At 41.2% G+C, this 17,040-nt stretch overlaps 1 protein-coding gene and 1 long non-coding RNA gene across 6 annotated transcripts in view; one reads left to right on the forward strand and one right to left on the reverse strand.

The window, feature by feature from the left end:
* The window catches only part of dlgap4a (discs, large (Drosophila) homolog-associated protein 4a), a 69,888-nt gene that overhangs the window by 42,396 nt on the left and 10,452 nt on the right, over positions 1 to 17,040 (forward strand). Inside the window, exons 2-7 of one of the 2 annotated variants that reach the window (XM_088407382.1) lie at positions 2,336 to 3,569; positions 4,303 to 4,538; positions 6,534 to 6,602; positions 7,131 to 7,278; positions 8,228 to 8,444; positions 15,351 to 15,766. In XM_088407382.1, the coding sequence (XP_088263508.1) occupies positions 2,406 to 3,569; positions 4,303 to 4,538; positions 6,534 to 6,602; positions 7,131 to 7,278; positions 8,228 to 8,444; positions 15,351 to 15,766 (2,250 nt within the window). In that variant the 5' untranslated portion in view covers positions 2,336 to 2,405. The remainder of the gene's footprint in view (positions 1 to 2,335; positions 3,570 to 4,302; positions 4,539 to 6,533; positions 6,603 to 7,130; positions 7,279 to 8,227; positions 8,445 to 15,350; positions 15,767 to 17,040) is intronic. The other variant, XM_088407383.1, reaches the window with a different exon arrangement.
* Positions 1 to 17,040, reverse strand: part of LOC148427779 (uncharacterized) — a 31,475-nt gene that overhangs the window by 2,944 nt on the left and 11,491 nt on the right. For 3 of the 4 annotated variants that reach the window (XR_015864725.1, XR_015864724.1, XR_015864722.1), the window contains one exon: positions 8,314 to 8,417. This is a non-coding gene — a long non-coding RNA (uncharacterized LOC148427779). Of the gene's footprint in view, positions 1 to 8,313; positions 8,418 to 10,834; positions 10,919 to 17,040 lie in introns of all 4 variants that reach the window. The other variant, XR_015864723.1, reaches the window with a different exon arrangement.

Below are 17,040 nucleotides of genomic sequence, written 5' to 3' on the forward strand. Positions count from 1 at the left end.
CAACCAGATGCCTGAACCATCTCAGCGGGCTCCTCTTAATGTGGAAGAGCAACAGCCCTACTCAAAGTCCCTCCCCGACGACCGAGCTTCTCAACCGGTCTCTAAGGGGGAGCCTGGACAACATGTGGAGGACACCCATTTCGTCCGCTTGTACACAGGATCTTGTACTTTTGCTCATGACCAACAGTACGTGACTACGGGTGAGGGTAGTGACATAGATTGACCGGTAACTCCAGACCTTCGCCTTTGGACTCGGCTCCTTATTTACGATGACAAACTGAGTCACATCCCATCACAGCGGACACTGCACAGATCCGTCCGCAGGTCAATCTCCCGTTCGAGCTTAGCCTCACACGTGAACAAGACCATGAAAATACTTGGAACTCCTCCACGTGGGGCAGTACCTCATTTCCGACCTGTAGAGGGCACTCCACACCAACAGAGGAACATGGTCTCAGATTTGGGGGGTGCTAATATGAAATTAGATATGAAATGAATTATGGCAGGTTATGTCGTACATCGGCACAGATGCGAGGATTAGTGGCCCAGTAGTCGCCCTTAAGTGCATTCATGTGGTATGAAATATTTGTAGTATCAGTAATTTCATTTGTGTCTTTAAACAATAGAGTCCTGAGATTTAAAAATAATTGTATTCTGTCTGCATAATTGTAATTTTCAGGTACAGTATTATCTTCTTTTAACTAAGCAATCAATTCAACCAGTTGAATAGATTTTTAAAAACGGAATCATTTTTTTTATTTCTCCAAATGCGTTTGCTATCCACAATTGCTTGCTAACTAGGCGATGAAGCCAGCAAAGCTAAATTGGCATTTTATTTTATGACTCTTGTTTTTGACTTAATAATTGGCAGCAACCTCAATTGGCAGCAACCTGTTAGGGGGAAATTAACAGAGTTTGTTATGAGGAGGCGTACAATTTTCAATTTTTATTTTGTAAACTTTAGAATGGCTAAAAAGTAACAGATATACTTGTCAAAGGTAAAGGTTAGATTTACAATTACATTTGCAAAAGGGAGCCCTTGGAAAATGAGCTTTCTAAAAGGGGTCCCTGACTCCCAAAAAGTTTGAGAACCCCTGCTTTACACAGTGATGCCAGTTTTAAATGCTGTGCCGCCTGAGTGACCATCGGCCAGAGGCTTTCAAAGTTAGGCTTTTCATGTATAAAGTTCTCCACATTCTCTAAATCTTCTCTTCTTGATAATGGAATCTCCAAATTTCTTGCAGTTAAATGTTGAAAAACATTGCTCTTAAATGGTTGGACTATTTTTTTTCATGTAGTTTCTGTGCATTTGTGTGTTCAAGTAGTGATCCTCACCCCATCTTTGCTTGTGAAAGACTGAGCCTTTTGGGGACGTTCCTTTCATAACAATCCCTTGTTTCCAATTAGCCAGTTTGCTAGTGGAAGGTTCTAAAGAGATGTTATTTGAGCATTTGTCAACTTTCCTAGTCTTATGCTGCCTCTGTCTCACCTTTTTCAAAATATGTTGCAGACATCCATTTTCAGTTATTTTGTATCATTAAAATTACTTTGCTTCCTTTGAGACAATTGCATATAATGCTGAAAATGACTTTGAAAACTAACAGAAATGTATCTTAAGCTATATTCTCTCTATTTGGCTTGTCGAAGGGCAATAATAGACAGTACAGTACCTTCCTCCATGCCTTCCTGGGCCATCTTTTTTTTTTTTTTTATCACAGACAAGTCAGATTCTGCAAGGTGAATCTCGCTACACGTTAACTTTCAGTATTACCAGCTTCACATTCATCAATTAAAAATGTTATGATTGTGTTGCTGTGAAAGACTCCCTGGGAGCACTTTAGTTAGCACATGTCAGCCATTATTATAAGAAAGACATACGATAAGAGGGGGGGGGAAAACTTTTATGCAGTAATTAAGATGAGAGGTTTCATTTCCTTTCTCTGGAGAGGAATGTACTTCTCTAATTATGGTACATCACAATAAATTGGCTTTAAAACGGTCTGATATAAAATATTAGAACAGAGCACTGGGTAAATAATCCTATTTAATCAAAATACTATAATAGCTACCTGTTTAACATTTTTATAGTTAAAAATGTCTGTGTTGTTGCTACTAAATGTTAAAATACTTTTTTAACGTACGTTTGCATCTTAACGTATTGAGTGTGTTTCACGTCAAAACACTCTCCGTGCCATTGTTTTGCTTGTCTCGATTACTATCAGGGATCTACCGTATGTCAAAGTATGTGCTTTGAATTACTTCATGGGTAAATTGTGGAAAACGGCAATGACCCTTTTGAATGTGTGGATGTTTTCTCTATCTTGCTTAATTGCAGCACGGCCACTTCAGGTCTCTAGTCCTGCACTGACTGGCAACATGCACTGAAGAAAAACCCACGGGGCATCATGAAAGGGTTAGGAGCCAACCGCAGTCGACATCTCTCAGACTCGTACGAACCAGCAGGATGCCCGCAGAAAGCTCTCAGCCCTTTGAACTCTGACCCTCATCGCTCCTTCATGCTGAGCCCAACCATATATGGCCCCCTGGATCCTCATCACTTTCCTCCCACAAGCCCAACCAGCTTAGCTCGTGACTGCCTACAACCTTTCAACCAGATGTCCAGCAGCAGCACCTTCCCTCGACTCCACTTCCCCCCGCAGACGGAGCAGTCGGACTGTCAGCAGAGCTGTACGGTGGGCGGCACTGGAGCCGGGCAGGGCAGCAGGTCAGGTGCACTACCCACCTCTTTGTCAATGGGTATGGGCCTCGGCTTGGGTCTCACCGGTGCTTCTATGATCACGAGTGGATCAGCCACCATCTCCTCTGCGGCAGCAGCCAAGATGAACCGCTTACCAGCCAACATCTTGGATCAATTAGAACGGCATCTGCCCCTGCAGCGTGATGGCTTCAGCACTTTGCAGTTTCACAGAGGCCGCATGTCCAAACAACGTAGTGAAAGTCCGGGACGGATACGTCACCTGATGCATTCCGTGCAGAAGCTCTTTGCCAAATCGCAATCGCTGGAAAACTCTTCCGTTAAAGGAAATGCAATCACCGGGGCCGGCGAGGACGTTGCTAGAGCGACGCACAGGAGCAAGAGCAAAGATAGGGCTAAGACTGAAGGTCCGAAGCTGAAAGCAAGGTCAAACGCATTAGGCCTGTGGAGCTCCGACAACGCACTCGACAGTGAGCCTACCAAAGCCAGCACCATTGCTGTTGGTTACCGCAACCCGTTGTGCATGATGACACTTGGTCGGACAATATCAGACAGTCAAGCCCACCCTAGGCATATCCCGCAGGGCTACAACACTATTTCTGCACATTCTCTCAAATCCTCAAAAAGCAGCGGTGACCTCAAGCTGCTAGGCTGTCCGGGATCACAGGTTGGATCCAAGGAAGAGGCGGCAAGAGGTCGAAGCAAAGATGATTCCTTGGTGAAGAGGGCATCCTGGTCCAATCTCACTCTCAGTCAGGCCCGCCAAGTGTTACAGAAAGGCTCCGCTACAGTCAACAGAACCCTTTTAAAAACAAAGTCCTGCCACCAGGATCTGCCAAATCAGTTTCTTCAGGTATGACTACCTGTGACTATTTCATCATCATTCTTGGTACATTTACAAGCATGAAGTTATTCGTGTTTACTATACCCGCCTTTGCTCTACTTGACTTCTATTTGTTTTGGTTACATGCTTCAATAATTCTGTATTGTTTTTTGTTTGTTTGTTTGTTTGTTTGTTTTTATCAAGCCCAGAATCAGGGGAGCACATCATTATCAAAGTTCAATGTTTGAGCGCTTATTTTTTTTCCAAACCCACTTCTCAGAATGAACTTTGAATTCAACACATCTGGGCAATGTTTATCATTAGTATTAACGCCAATTTATAAAAAAAAAAAAACTTTTTTCCCCACTATTTCCCATTTGTTTTTACTTCTTGATTTCAACTTATACAAGGGCTGCAAAAGTTGCAGCATATTAATACGTTCCTGTTTTATTGAAACTCTAATAAATTTATATTAAACACGACTAAGTTGCACTGCCTTTTCCAAGAAAAATGCCCATCTCTGGATTTGCGGTATGGCAACCTGCACAACTTTTTAACTTAACAGCTGTACAGGATTGGCCAGCTGTCTCCTGTACTGTATTTCATTTAATAATATATTATTCCATTTTTAGTCCTCATGCCCACTGGCGCAGCGTTTATGTGCACCCCCTACCCATAATCATAATCAACATACAACATTTTTGGGACGAATATAAATTATACATTGACAATTCTAAACGAAAAATGTGTTTCCACAATTCAGGTTCCAATAGGTGACTGGGCTGCCACTTTAGGGGCGGGCCGAACCAAAGGAACAGAAATCCCATGTCGAAGAATGCGCAGTGGCAGTTACGTAAAAGCAATGGGAGACACGGAGGACAGTGATGACTCCGACGGCAGCCCCAAACCTTCCCCAAAATCTGCAGCCCGTCGCCAGAGCTATCTGAAGGCTACTCAGCAGTCCTTCAGTGAACAGCAGCCTCCTCTACCTGCACGCAAGTGAGTCCCATTGTACGGGAGCAGATTTATGATGGCATCGCCGTACACATTCCAACAGAAAAATGAAGGCTGCATAGGTCTTATTCACCTTTCCAAGAACAGACAGCAGGGGGCAACGTGTAGTCGCTAAAGCTGGTAGATGATTTCGCTATATCAGTGCTTCTCAATTGTATTTCGCAAAGTATGAAAGACAAAACAGCCCCCCCCCCCCAAACTCCCTTGCCACGCTGACGATAAATAAGATTATTATCTATAAAAATTGTTGAAGTATTCCCCCAAAAGTATCCATTTTAACATTAACAAGAAAAAAGCAAGATAAAAAAAAAACATTTCAACTGTTAATTACTTTTTAACAGCATTTAAACAAGTTAAAAAAAATGTCTAAGCCAGTGGTGTGAAACATACGGTCGGCAGGCCGGTTCTGGCCCACAAATGGGTTTAATCTGGCCTGCGTGATGATTTTGTAAAGTATAAAAATGAGGTGATTTTTTTTAAATAAATGATGAAACTTGAAACGTTTTATGAGTAATAGTGTTAATGTTTTATGTCTAATAGTGATGTTTTGCTTTTACAATTTTGGACAATAATAAAAAATACTAACACATTTTAAGTTATTTTAACGTTATGTAAATACTGTACAGTAAATACCATGATTTTATTGATCTGGCCCACTTGGGAATAGATTTTCCCCCATAAGACTTTCGGGCTAAAATGAGTTTGACACCCCAAGTCTAAACAGAAAAAAAAAGTGCATCAAAGTGCCCAAAAAATAAAAAAAAATAAAAAATAAAACAGGACTGTATACCAATTCCTATTTTATCACAATTACGCTTCACATGGCAAAATCACATCATTTTCCCAGGGGTCATCTGTGCCCCCCCTGGCATCACCTCACACCCCCCCAGAGGGGCTCGCCCTACTATTTGAGAAACACTGCTATGTCAACATATGTACAGTATTCCAATAGGAGGGGATGCAATGTGCATATTGCAGTACGACGGTCAACTTCCAATGAATTGCGTATCAATTTGGACACACCTTTTTATATATATTTTGTAAAATTACTTTATAATAAAGTTTTCGATATTTGAATCATAACTATCATTTCTTTGGGTTTCGTTGTCTTTTTTTCTCACCAACGCAAGTGACGTCACAGATCTGGCGCATTCTCCTTCTGGTTTAGATGCAAAAATGATGGACTTGAAGTTTTGTGCAATAAGAGCGCAAAATCACCCATCTGCAAATGTTTCGGCCTTAATCAAAATAAAGACTGACAACAGCATCATGGAGAAACTTGCCATGTGTTTTCATTGCAAACATACGTTTATGTTCAAGCGGTGAAAGGTTTGATGCAGCCATCCATAATGGACTTGTTTTCAAACAAAGGAGTATGATAGCAAGTCAGCAAAAGCCCAGGAGCTGACCAACAAAGTAAACAAAATTTACGATTCCATAATTTCTATCTTTATTTACGATCACGTTTTATGCTGTATTGAAGTGTACGTATTTGTAGGTCAGTACGTATGTGTATTTCTGAATTTGCACATCTTAAATTACGTAGGATAAATCCTCATACTGCTATTGATCCATTTTCTGTGTTAATTCTGAACCGCTGCGGACATAACACAGTCATGGTAGAAATAAAAACATAATCATAGATAAGATGTCAATGATGTGTGGCTTCTAAAAAAAGACTAAATATAGAATTCATTCTATTGAAACATTTTTTTCTTTCAGTTATTGTTAACACATATACCATAGAAAACGTTTATTTGTATTTTTTTTTACAAACATTGCCTAATATATCGTGGTCATCTCACAATACGCCTTTAAGTCGCAATACCCAGCACTAAAACTTGCATGCCAGTTCAAATATTCATACAGTATTGTGCTCGAGGAGAGAATACATAGTCCGAACACATTTGTATTACTGGAATAAACAAAAGGATCGGTGAATATTTGCCATGTGTTTTGCCCCTTCATCCACACCAACAGGCTTCGTTGCTACCCTACGGATTTTCTTTGGTCTCCACTACAGAGTGCGTGCTCTATGCAGCATCTGAGGTCAGTGCCATCCACGGGCAGGTTGTATGGCCAATGAGCCGAGCCCATCTCACTTGCCCTACCCCCACTACCCGGTATCATTTTTGGTCAAACGTATCCACCAGTCTTTTTGTCTTGTCTTTTTTTAACCTACACTCTGCAATGTATTTTTCCACAAGACTTACCTTCTTTTGATGCCCTATTTGCATTACCTGCAATGTAACTGTGATATCCTCTCATCATACTGCTTGGAGCACACATTTTCCACTAGCTGCCAACTTTGCAGTCCAGAACAGAGGAAACTTGCCAGAAATAGCTGTGCGATATAAGTCAAATAATGACGTAACATGAAGCAAATTTCCGCAAATGCTTCCTCTGTGCTGCTATTTGAAACCCAAGAGTCACTCTTCTCATCTCTGTTTTCAATCTAAAAATACCCAGGGGAACTTTGGAGTAGGATTTCAAATTTCCTCTGGATTTGAAAGACTCTTTGCTGCACGGGACTCAGGATGTCTTCTCAGAAGCTTATTAGCTTATCTCTTCCCACAGCTCCCTGCCCTCCCTAAAAGAACTGTCCACAAATCGGAGCCTGGACAACTTAGACTGCCTGGTGAGCCCACTGGAGACATCACCAGGCCATGGACACAACAATTTAAGCCATTGCCCCAGTACCTTGGCCAGAGGATCCACCGCTCAGGTGTGTGAGCTTGACTTAACTTCATACCAGTGTTTTTGAGTGACTGTTCCTGTTTTTTGAGCCAAGGCACGCACCCTACATTAGAAATATCTCATGGCAACCCCCCCCCCCCCCCCCCCACACACACACACACACACACACACACACACACACACTCACCCCAACCCCTCAGGAAAAAAAAAAAGAAACACTTGGTCAAAGATTCCTCTTTCTGCATTTTTCTATCTGGTGAAACATTATATAAGATTTGTTGGCCGAATGGGGTGCTACAATGTATTAACATCAAAGGTGCTGATAATTGTGGCACACTTGGTTTGGTGTAAAAATGATTTCTTCATGTGTGATTGTTTTTCCCCACTGAATAAATCCCCTGTAATTAAATTTCCATCAATCCATCCATCAGCTACCACTTTATCTGGGGCTGGATCGCGGGGGCAGCAGCCTGAGCAGGGAAGCCCAGACTTCCTTTACACATTTTGGACAAATGTACAAAAGTATCTTTAAGTGGGCCTACTTGTAAAAATATATTACCATAATGGCAACAATATATCATATGCACAGTATGTCTATTGTGTTTGTGGGGTGTTGCCACACAGAAAACAGAAACACAATTGTCTTTACATTGCGTATACATTACGCTTTTTGATACCATTTTAGTAGGACGGATCATTTTAGTTATTAATCGTTGCTAGGCTCAAAATAAGAGAGCATCTAATGACTCATTGCCTCCATCAGTTTATTTTTAGAAACAAACTTCACTTTCCGCACACCCAGCAGCACCAGGGACAGCGTACAATCAGTAATGTTGCTGAATGACATTAATAAGCAAAGTGCTCATTATCATCAGTCCGTACAGATTTGTGCATTGATGAAAATGAGCAATTTGGGATTCAGCCCAAGCAGAAAGCATCTGTTTGAAAGGTTAGCGTATTTATGCATTGTATTCCAGGTTTGCGGGCGTGGCTTTGGGCACGTTGTTCCACATTGTGAGGGCGAATCACAGGCAGTGGAGGCATTGGACCTTCCTGCGCCTACCTGCTTTAGGTCGCGTAGTCACAGCTATCTGAGGGCCATCCAGGCTGGTTGTTCCCAGGATGAAGATACGGCCTCTGTTGACTCCGACGACTCACTTCCACCAACTGCAAAAAGTTACCACTCAAACACCAGTGAGTATTGTTCAACACAAACTTGTGATACCGCTGAGAAAGAGAGGTTATCATTCAATCATGTTACAGTATGTTATAATAATGCTGTGTATTTATTACTCAAATTATTAATTATATTACACCAGGGATTTGCGTTCCCCTAGCCTAGTGGTACATAAATAATCACAGAATTAATAACATTTACCACATTTTAAACGTCCAGTTAAAAAAAAAAAAAAACTTTAAAATGAAGTTTGTACCTTTGCTTAGTGTGTTTGAACTTTTTATGTCAGTGCATTTTCCCTCTTTTCAAGCACACTATTTTTAACATCTCAGTTGTATGTAACTTTAAATTGCAAATATTTAACCTTTAAAAATGAGCCGGAAAAGGCATGATTCGAGGTATGAATGCTTTAAAACCCAATGAAATTGAACAAAAAATGGTTCTTTGGACTCCACCCCAAAACAACTTTTCCATTAAGCTTACAATTCATTCTGGAGCCATCACTTGCCAAGGTTTACTTGTTTTCATGTTTACATGTGTGTGGTTTGTAATGTCAAATTATTGCAATGGTAAAGTTGATGTAAGATTTATGTCTTCAACCATGATTTGCCATATGGTGAGGCTTAGCTGTGACCATAAATTTTATCATGGATATTATATCCAAAATGCATTAGGACACACAAGGAAAATACATTTTGATGGCATTTTAATGGTTCAACAGTTTTGTTTTGTTTTTAATGAGTAAAACACTGACATGGCAGGACTTAAAGGTCTCCAAATATCTTCTCATTGGGCTTTTCTCTTCAGGGGTTGCCGCAGCAAATTAATTGCCGCCATCTAAGCTTGTCTCCTGCATCCTCTTCTCTCACACCAACTACCTTCATGTCCTCTTTCACTACATTTATAAGCCTCTTTCTTGGTCCTCCTCTCAGCCTCCTGTCAGGCAATTCAAACCTCAGCGTCCTTCTAACCATATAATCACTATGTCTCCTCTGGGTATGTCCGAACAATCTCAGTCTGGCCTTCTGATGTATTCATTCATGACTGTCCATGCTGGTCACCCCCAATGAGAACCTCAGCATCTTCAACTCCCTCATATCACACCTGACACTTTTCCCCACCTGTGCCAGCCTGCCTACACATACTTATTGCCCTCTTTTCCAGGGCCAACCTCCACCACTCTAGCTTCTCCTCCAGCTGTTGCCTACTCTGACTGCAAATCACATTGTCATCTACAAACATCATAGTCCATGGAGGTTCCTGTCTAACCTTGTCAGTCAGCCTTTCCATCAACATAGCAAACAAGGGACTTAGAGCTGATCCCTGATGCAGTCCCACTTGACTTTGACTCTTCCCTTACACCTACAGCACACCTCACCTTTGTCTTACTGTCCCTATACATGTCCTGCCTTCAATTGCCATAACATACTTCTCTGCCATTCCAGACTTCCTCATACAAAACCACAGTTCCTCCCTGGGTACCCTGTCATAAGCATCCAGAAACAGAGAATGCAGCTCCATCTGACCTTCTCTGTACTTTTTATTAACATCATCAAAGCAAACATTGCATCTGCAAGTGCTTTTTTGGCATGAAACCATACTGCTGCTTACAAAGGCTCACCTGCCCTTAGTCCGTCTTCAACTACTCTTTCTCGTAACTTCCTTGTATGGCTCATCCACTTTGCCTTCCAATATGATGCTTGCATAGGCCCCGGTAGACTGGATTTGCAAGGTAACACACGATCATCTTTTCTTTTCCAGGTTTCATATTTCATTCCTCGTATTTAATTTACATTTAATCCCAAATAAACAAGCATAAAAGTGAAAATGTGTGGTTGCAGCTCTCGCATGTCGCAGACTGATTTTTCATGTAGTACGTGATGTGCCATCAGCAGTAGGTATAAGTCACGAGTGAGGACATTGAGGAGGGTTCGACGCAGGACATCATTATTGAACATTATTGGAGTACATGATTAAGCACAAGGCATTTCAAAATGTTTACCTTTTTTTGAACATTTGTTCTCTTTACGGTGGGAAGGAAGCAATGTGCACATCCTTGGAAACAAAATATCCACTAGAATTGTGACACAACCTGCTTGAATTCGAATGAAAACATTAAATTAAGAGTACAAATGGACTCATTAGAAAAAGACACCCCAGAACTGACAATGAATTACATTCGGATTCATTCACTCATAGCTCTGATGACATGATCTGCCTGACATCAGATGAAGGAAAAGCATATTTGTGCAGTTTGCATTGTACAGCCGTGCGATCTAGATCTTTGTGATCTAGTGGTGTATGTTGCCACTTACTCCTGAATAAACAGAAGCATTGTCTTCAAAAGACAGTCACTTGGCAGATTCTACCCCTGAAGAAGGCATTTGTCTGATGAGGAAAAGAATACCTTCATGAGGTGTAGGGACAGGGAGATCATCTGTGAAGAACAGGTCTCATAGCTGACGGAGGATTGGCCGTTTTGATCTTTTTTCTAAGATGAAACATTGAAACCAGTTATATCGTTAGACAAAAATAACAATAATCTGTATGGCTTTGTGGTTCTCCAAACCATCGGGACAGCAAAGTTGAAGGCTGCCTTGGCTCCAATGTACCTGACTGACTATGTGTTGGTTTCTACTGTTGGCTAGCTAGCTTCTCCTGAGGTCACAGTCTAGCAAGATTATCCAAGCTATGTAAACAGAATGGGCTGTGTCCATTCACGCACAGTGGACAGGGCCTTCTCTTTACATTCTAAAGACTCAGACACATTTCACAGAATCTTACACCCTTTGCTAGCTGAAATATGATTGGATACTTTTTTTTAATTCAACCTTTTAAATTTGTAGCACTGGGAGTACTCAAAAAAAACAAAAACAAAAAAAAACAGATGTCATACACAGAGCGAATAATTGTATTTATAAGTATTTATGAATGAACTTGCTGTATTCTGGGCCTTGAGTTTGACACCTGTGCTCTGGCACATCAGGTTTTTGTAAAAAAAAAATAAAAAAAAATCCAGCAACCAGCATCATTTCCCTTGCAGTCAAAGACCGTGCTTAATTTGCAGATCAATATCTATTATAAGATGAATTTGCAAAATTCTGTATACGTGATAGTACTCCCCCCACCGGATTGCACAATCCTGCAGCGTGTTGCTGTGGTTTGGGTTACTAGGAGACTTTTGTTTTGATGAGGTTAGAGGGAGGTTACAGAACCTAAATCACTGCGCTGAACCTTGTAATTTTCTTTACCGGAAAAGCCGAATGTTGCATATGCCTTAAAAAAGATGTTCTGTTCTTAATATGAGTGGGTAATACATTTTCAAGTGCCAAATTGAGAGTCGGTTCCCGCGACCTGAGCCAAATGAAAGCTCACCTATAATTACGAGGGCACCGCGATTACATTTTACCCAATGGCTGTGTTCACCGGTGACGTCAGTGACAAAACTGTCCAATCGGTGTCCACGATGCCCTTCCAGACAAGACGTGCACTCCAATCCTCGTCTCAGGGCGTGAGCATCAAATCCTCTTTCACAGCGTCTCTGTGTATCTAATGGCAGCGGTCGTTTCCCCTTGTCTGCTCCTCGTTTGGTTTCCCGAATGGACATAATGAAACGCTTCTCGACCCAACGATGAAACAGTAGGTCATTCCTTTGCATCCTGACTGTTCAATCAAATCCCCGCGTTCAGTAGAAGCAAGCGAACCCGTGTTAAGATAATATACATCATTGGTTTGACGTAGCTAGCTAACGTGGGTGAAGAAAGGAAGGAGATATTGCCAGCAATCTGGCCGCCTTCGTCAGCGTGGCGTGAACGTGGCGAACGCTACCAATTTATTGGGTGTCTGATTCCTGCGATTCCTCCGGCCAACGTTGCTCAACGTTTAATCCCGTGGCTGCGTGGTAACTGAAGCGGTCGAGCTAGCATAGCGCAAGCTAACGGGAGATAAGGGGTCAACACAACGAGCGACTCGCAGCTAATCACGCGATTAATATTTTTCATACTGTATTCACCATGACATTTAATTGTATGAGCTCAATCTTCAAATGCAGTAGCAAACATAATGAAACCTTGACACCGATTCAATTTACGCCATTACCGCTATTTATTTCATATGGTGAACGGTAACTTTGGCGTTCGCTGTGGAAAAAAAAAAGTAATCGTATCCCAGATAGCCCGGTTCAACGTGTGAACAGATGGGAAAAAGTCATGTTTCACTTTTAGCTTTGTACAGTAGTTTCGATCGCATCTTGGTCGTTATTAACGTTACGTACTGAATTATTAATGTTCAGCTTCCTGCTTTGTGTACACCTAAAAGTTAATGCTTTGCATTTGAGCAATTTAAAATAGTAAGTGCCCTTTAAAACCCCGTCTGACCACTACTCATGGATGTTCACTCAAAAAGCCAATACAGTAATAGCATGCTGCTATCTTGTTGAAAAGATTGGTTATACGGTTTTGGAACTGCATCTCCTGTTACTCTCCACTTAGGCATTAAATGTTTTAAACTCAATATACGAACAAGGTGTGTTTATTGAATTGGTTGGCACAATCCAGTGTGCGTTGTGTCTGAGTATCACCATGGAGAGACAATGCGTCATCCTGAACTATTACGCATTCTTCCTCACACTCCTTGATGAGGTCATCTTTTGATTGAATGGGAAACTCATCACTAGTTTCACAGTAGGCTCCAAAGCATGTACGCTTGTGAAGTTTGGTGCTCATACAGTTTGACAGTACAGTTAACGTTCACTCTTTAAATGGGGCGACCAGTGAATTTACTCTTGAGCCTGTTAAGATTATTGGTAAATGTTGATGGCCCTGTGTAACCCCCCCCCCCCCCCCCCCACACACACACACACACACACTCACACAAGACACTCAAAGCACTTTACACCAACTCATTCACCTACTGAAAATGCAGCATCAACAGCAAACTGGTATTTCTATTTTATTCATCCTTTATCTATCTATCTATCTATCTATCTATCTATCTATCTATCTATCTATCTATCTATCTATCTATCTATCTATCTATCTATCTATCTATCTATCTATCTATATTGTTCATATTAATTATATGAACTAATCGGATGAGCACTCCCAGTTTCGTTGTATAACTATACGATAAGAATAAATGTATCAGTATCTTGCTAAGGGCAATTTGGCACAGCCACAATGGCTTGGGATTCAACACACAACATCTGTGTAATGAAAGGAACACTACCACCGCTCCCTTGTCGCACCCATTTACCTTAAGCTATTATAATATTGCTGTAAAACGTCAAAATAAGTGTGGGATCCTGTACACTTGCCACAGGTCAAGCTGGAACAATGTTACACAGCATCTGTGATGAAAGGAACACTACCACTGATCCCTTGTCGCACCTTAAACTATTATAATATTGCTGTAAAACACCAAAATAAGTGTGTGATCCTGCGCACTTGCCAAAAGTCAAGCTGGAACAATGTTACAGCGGAGAATCATAAAGTGAACATCACAATACCAGGCAACTTAAGTAACAGAACAAAAAATATAGAACAATATAGATAGCCACTGCAGACAGATAAGGACATTATTAGTTCTTGTTATTTTTTAAAATAATAACCTTTATTTGTCCTATATTGAATTAATTTGCTTTGTTTCAGCATCAGTAGTACAGACAGGAATTAGAAAAGTAGCATGCCAAAGATGACAACTAATTAACAGTCTGCAAATAAAGCACTCCTGCATCTCAGTTTCACATCCTGAACTTGCTTTATCAACACGATCAGATTATTCTGTAAACTTCAGTCGAACAGGATTTACCAGAAAGTGCTAATTTACTTGACATTTGAAATGGCTATGGGGGAAGGAGGTGGAAGAAAACTTTTGAGCAGTATCAAGTGTGCTTTAGATCCATTTTGTCTCGTTCAGATATGCAATGTTCTCACTGCACTATATATGCTGCAGTTGGTCTGAAGGAAGATTGGTTTCCCCTTTATTTGCATTGTTTTGGTTTTTCAGTACACAGTTGGAAGCTTGCCATCTTATTTTACTAAAGGATTGCGAACCTTATCTCTTTCATAGCCTTTTTAATATAATGCTTGGCTCATATCCGTAGTTTCACAAAGGGTTTTGTCATAATATAATAGTGAGCTGGATATTTGTGTATGTTGATATGAGTCTATCTGTAAACACAGTGTGCTCCTGCAACGGAGTTCATTAAACACCTCATTTCAAAATCTGAGGATGTTTTTAACTGACGTTTTTTAATCTGTGGTTTGGCTGGACTCTCTATTCTGGCCTTCTAGTTTCAAGTTTGCATTATTTCCCTGTAATTGACTCTCAGGGTCTTCTTTGGCTTCCTCCCATGTTGAAGACTAAAATGGCTTGGACAGGTTGATTCTACCACTTAAGTGTAATTTTAATCTGTTTGGCACCTTTACACTCTTGGGCCAATACACAATTCCCTGTTGTTTGACTGATGGACCAGGGAACTATTTAACTGGCATCATTATTGACTGTCAAGAGTGCCAAAAGTCCTCTTAGTTATTTCACCTGTCTAATACTTTATTTATGGGGGAGTAAATTAAATGTGACACATTGGTGCTGGGACTGATTTGTTTTGAGCACTTTCAGCAGATATGGCAATTTAGTGTGAAAATGTGGCATGCAAAAGATGATCCCTGGAATCATACTGATGTCAGTGGAGCATAACCCGCAGCAGATTGACGTGATAAAGTTGTCGCTTTTGCTGTACAGTAGTCGATAGAGGCAGCCAGCAATACAGACAAAGTGAGGGTCTTTGTTCAGATATTTAGAATTTCAGCTTTGTTTTCATTTTGCTTTGACCAGATGTGCAATTTATCATTTCTTTCAGCAGTTAATCTTAAATCATTCTGAACGTTCTGTTTGGTTTGTTTTTCTTTTCCTTTCCGCAGCCAACAATAGAAAGGCTCCTCCTCCGGTCCCACCCCGCACCACCTCCAAACCTCTCATCTCAGTAACTCTTCAGAGCAGCACAGAGTCTGCCCAAGACACGTACCTTGACCAACAAGACCACGGCAGCGAAGCAAACAGCCAATCAGGACGGAGCAATTCCTCCGAGAGTCTCTGTAGCATCCGCACCAGCGCTCTGGCCAAGAGGAAGCAAGCTCCCACCTCTGAACCAGCTCCTAGCCCTGCACCTGCTGCAGCCTCCGTACCCCCTGTTCCAGCTCCTCGTGACCTTCCAGCCACTACCTCTTCTACCACTTCAACATCTGCTCAGCCCCAAAATGACACCCTGAACCTTGGGGCCACTTTGGAGCAGCCCCCCACTGCACCTAAACGAAAGCTATCCTCTATTGGAATTCAGGTCAGATTTGTGGACTATAACTTGTGGTAAATGGTAAATGGACTTTCACTTATATAGCGCTTTTCTACCTTAGGTACTCAAAGCGCTTTACACTAACTAGTCATTTACCTACTGATGACGCAGCATCAGGAGCAACTGGGGGTTCAGTGTCTTGCTCAAGGACACTTAGACATGGTCTTGATGGACGGGGGATCGAACCCACGGCCTTTCGGCTGGGAGACGACCACTCTACCACTAAGCCATGCCGCCCATGTGGATGAAAATCATATCAAACTTAATCGCATACAAAGTTAAAGGGATACTACATTTATTCAGCCGTTTCCTGCAGTAAAAAGTTAACACTCTGTCTATAATTAATCTGATTGCTAAATTCTTTCTCATGTACAATTGATGTGCAAAAACACATTTTCCCCACTTGCTGAAAAGAAATTCACATCATATGCTCAGTACTCGCCTTAGAAACATCACACGACCAAACACAGACAACAGGTGAGCCATGATTGGTCATTATAAGACCCGAACGTGTTATCGTCAGTCGACAGTAAGTGGAAAAATGTGTCCTTACACTGATTGTGCTTGAAAAAATAGTTCTCAAACTATTGACAAAATGCTCATGCTTTACTCCGGAAAAGTGCTGAATAAATTCAGTAAACATTCAGTATTGCATAGTGAAATGTCCATTGACCGTAGACATCAAAGATCAATTTTTACTGTTCATTAATGTTAACTTCACTAATGGGGTCTCCGCAGGTTAACTGTTTGTTTTCTTAACAGTTCATGTTTGTGAGTATGAGTCTAAATTGTGTGGGCATGAACATATTTCTTGTGATTATGACATCAAAAATGTGTGTCTTTGAATGGCTCCCTTGTGACTTCGAGCCAAAATTGTGCGGGTTTGAATTCTTGTGACTACAAAATCTAAAACGTGAGTGCAAAGTCTTTTCAATACAACTCTCATTTGTATGACTACAAAGCTTCACTACACACGACCGCACATCTTAGCAGGAACCTCTTGTCTGGATCGCCTTTCCTAAGTATGAATCTGTGGGGTAACTTCACTGTCAAAAATATATCGCAGTATGCGACTTGAAATGACTACCAGCGAAACTCAGTGGAGCTGCAAGTCATCTACCCGCTTATGTGTGTCAAGCAGAGAACTGATGTTGCGGACGCCGATGGCATGCAATGCGGAGCTTTCATCACATCACACCTCAAGGTGTCACGGTTAATAGATGCTCATTTTATGCAATGGTCAAATAAAGCTTTTTGGGCCA

Source organism: Hippichthys cyanospilos, chromosome 2 (assembly GCF_059441005.1).
Source record: "Hippichthys cyanospilos isolate Australia breed blue-spotted pipefish chromosome 2, RoL_Hcya_1.0, whole genome shotgun sequence".
NCBI lineage: Eukaryota > Metazoa > Chordata > Actinopteri > Syngnathiformes > Syngnathidae > Hippichthys > Hippichthys cyanospilos.